Source organism: Rutidosis leptorrhynchoides, chromosome 1, assembly GCF_046630445.1.
Source record: "Rutidosis leptorrhynchoides isolate AG116_Rl617_1_P2 chromosome 1, CSIRO_AGI_Rlap_v1, whole genome shotgun sequence".
NCBI classification, from domain to species: domain Eukaryota; kingdom Viridiplantae; phylum Streptophyta; class Magnoliopsida; order Asterales; family Asteraceae; genus Rutidosis; species Rutidosis leptorrhynchoides.
The window spans coordinates 236,603,410-236,606,724 of NC_092333.1; the positions used below are offsets into that span (position 1 = coordinate 236,603,410).

The 3,315-nt window shown below is 35.8% G+C and overlaps 1 protein-coding gene across 1 annotated transcript; it reads right to left on the bottom strand.

The window, feature by feature from the left end:
• Positions 1-1,727: 1,727 nt before the first annotated feature.
• On the bottom strand, positions 1,728-2,512 carry LOC139895969 (uncharacterized). Its single transcript, XM_071878535.1, has 2 exons — positions 2,348-2,512; positions 1,728-2,246 (listed from the first exon to the last, which is right to left on the bottom strand). Exons 1-2 carry the CDS (start codon positions 2,510-2,512, stop codon positions 1,728-1,730), a joined length of 684 nt encoding a protein of 227 aa, XP_071734636.1.
• Positions 2,513-3,315: the final 803 nt, after the last annotated feature.

Sequence of the window (3,315 nt, forward strand, 5' to 3'; positions counted from 1 at the left end):
CAGAGTTGAAAATTGGGGCTCCGCGACTCGCGGCAAAATGCCCTTAAAACTCCGCGAGTCGCGGAGATATATTTACAGCTCACACCCTTGGAGTTTCTTGCTGCCGACGGTTTTTAATATATATATATAATATATATATAATTAATATAATTAATTATATATTATATTATATTTATATACATAGTTAACTTGTAATTTTTAGTCCGTTGCGTCGAGCGTTAAGAGTTGACTCTGGTCCCGGTTCCGGATTTTCGAACGTCCTCGCGTACAATTTAATATCTTGTACTTTGCGTTTTGAATCTTGTACTCTTGTGATTTCGAGACGTTTCTTATCAATAATTGGAACCTTTTTGATTGTCTTTTGTTCTTTTGAGCTTTTTGGTCGTTTGCGTCTTCAAATCGTCGAATCTGTCTTCTGTCTTCACCTTTTATTATTTAAACGAATATCACTTGTAAATAGAACAATTGCAACTAAAAGCTTGTCTTTCTTGAGGAATAATGCTATGAAATATATGTTCGTTTTTAGCATTATCATTATTATAACGTTAAAGCTTAGTTACCAGGGTGCTCAATCTTATAGAATATTTTGATAAACGTTTCTGGATGAAACAGCTGAAATCTTGTGATCCACCTTTATATACGGATTATGCGCAATATTAAAACTATGAACTCACCAACCTTTGTGTTGACACTTTTAAGCATGTTTATTCTCAGGTTCCTAGAAGTCTTCCGCCGTTTGCTTATATGTGATACAAGCTATGTGCATGGAGTCATACATGATTTATTCGAGAAAACGTTGCATTTACAAAATCATCACCATGTATCTTATTTTGACTGCATTATCAACAGATGTAGTATTGTAAACTATTAATTACAGTGATTGTCTATAGGTAGAAATTATCAAACGTCAAAAACCTTGGAATTTGATATTCAACTATGGTGTGTATTTTCAAGAAACTATCGAGAAAATTATTCAAATTCAACAACGGTTGAAAACTGCCCAGAGTTGACAAAAGAGCTATGCTGACAGTAAAAGAAATGATATAGAATTTGAAATTGGTGACATGGTCATGCTTAAAGTATCACCTTGGAAAGGTGTTGTTCGTTTTGGAAAACGGGGGAAACTAAACCCGAGATACATTAGGCCATTCAAGATTATAGATCGTGTCAGACCAGTAGCTTACCGACTTGAATTACCTCAACAACTAGCCGGCGTACATGATACTTTTCACGTATCGAATCTGAAGAAATGCTTAGCCAAAGAAGATCTCACTCTTCCTTTAGACGAAATCCAAATCAATGAAAAACTTCAATTCATTGAAGAACCCATCGAAATAATGGATCGTGAGATTAAAGGACTTATGCAAAACAAGATACCAATCGTTAAGGTTCGATGGAATGCTAGTAGTGGACCCGAGTTCACATGTCACCCAAGTTGTCTTTAATACAGTTAGTAATAATCTTACAGTAATACATTTGTAGATGACATTACAACATGAAATAGGACGATAATCAGTAACCTTGCAAGGGTTGGCCACTTTAGGAAGCAAAGAAATAATCATGTGATTGATTTCTTTAAGAAGTTTTCCGTTACAAAAGAAATCTTGGACCGCTCATGTAACTTCTACACCAATAATATCCCATGCGACTTTCAATAAACCGAAGAATAGCCATCCGGGCCCGGTGATTTGTTATCCCCAATGTCAAAAATTTCCGCCTTAACCTCCTCATCCGAGACCATTGATCATAACTAGATCTTTCTCATTACTGACCTTTCTTGTGAATAATGAATCTGGATCATGGATGGGAGTCGAAACTGTTGCAGTACCCAAGAAGGTAGCATAATGATTAACAAACATATTTGGAACTTCATTGCCATCATTCATATTACCATCAACATCCATAACAACCTGAATTCTACTCTTGTTTATTTTACTATTGACAACATTGTTGGAATAACGCGAATTATTATCACCAACTCGTAACCATTCCACTTTTGCCTTTTGTTTAAGAAACCGCTCCTCATCTAATAAAGCGCCGTTATAAGCTTGTAACAAATGAGCTTCATTCCCACAAATGTCAATTGAGAAAGGGTTTAAATAAAGGGAGAGTTGAGCTGCATCCAGTTCCATCCGCAGTTTCATAACATGCTCATGTAAGTTCCCCTTCTGCCACATAATTTTTCTAACCGGCTTTTTGAGCATACAGAGCTTCTTGACCACTTTATACATGCGATGTCCCTCCACCTATTAACACCACCCATCTAAAACAGTGTTACGAAACTCATCATAGGTCACAATGTACATTGAAAATCTAAATGGTTTATGGCACATATTGTTCACCAAACATCAGGGAGTTTTAAAATTGCAGGAGTGTGATCAGATGCCCTATAGGGTTGGAAACCAGCATACGAGCTAACAAATTTAGCAAAAAAGACATCATTGGCCATAACTTTATCAATCTTATTCAAAATACCCGAATTCAATTTCAGCTTCATTGCTTCAATCTTCATGTTGTGCAGCTATCGTTTCTAAGAGATTCCATGCTTCATCTACCGTTCGTGACATGAAATTGCCTTGCGACGCCATATCTAGGAGAGGCGTATCATCCTTGGTCAAACCATTGTAAAGTGTGCAGATTATGTCTGCCCAACTTAACGAATGATTAGAACATCTTTTAAGCATCATCTTTAATCTATTCCATGCGAGACACAATGACTCGTGGCTAAAATTTGTTCAAAAACTTTGTGGCTAATTCTTCCCATGAATGTATTGAATTAGGTTTAAGCTCATCAAACCATGTTAAAGTGTGTGTAAACAAAGAATATTGGAAAAAGTGAAGTTTTAAATGTTTTTCTCATTTTCTCCCTTCTTAAAAGAGTCAACCAGACTGATAAATTTGTTTAGGTGAAAGTTTGGATCGTCAGTTGGAAATTCTTGAAATTTACAGATCATACTGACCAATTTGATCATATGTGAACTGATTTCAGGGATCTCTTCGGTTCCTAAGGTGAAGGGTCCTCCTCTTTCTTCTAAGCATGGCTTTTGCATATAAGCGAGGGTGATTGGTTGTTCCATTTTTAGATTTTTTCTTTTAAAACTTGGAAGAGTAACTTTCAAAAAATGTTAATTAACTTAAAGGATCGATAATTTAATAAAAACAATTATTCTTGAAATTCGGTCACTAACCTTATCGGATATTCCAATTAATAGGGCTTCTTATAAATTAATTCGTGCATAAGTGGCCAGATCGACTACGGAGAGGCATGATCCTTTTGGTTCCAATATAATTGGAGACTGTTAGGAAAATCCAACA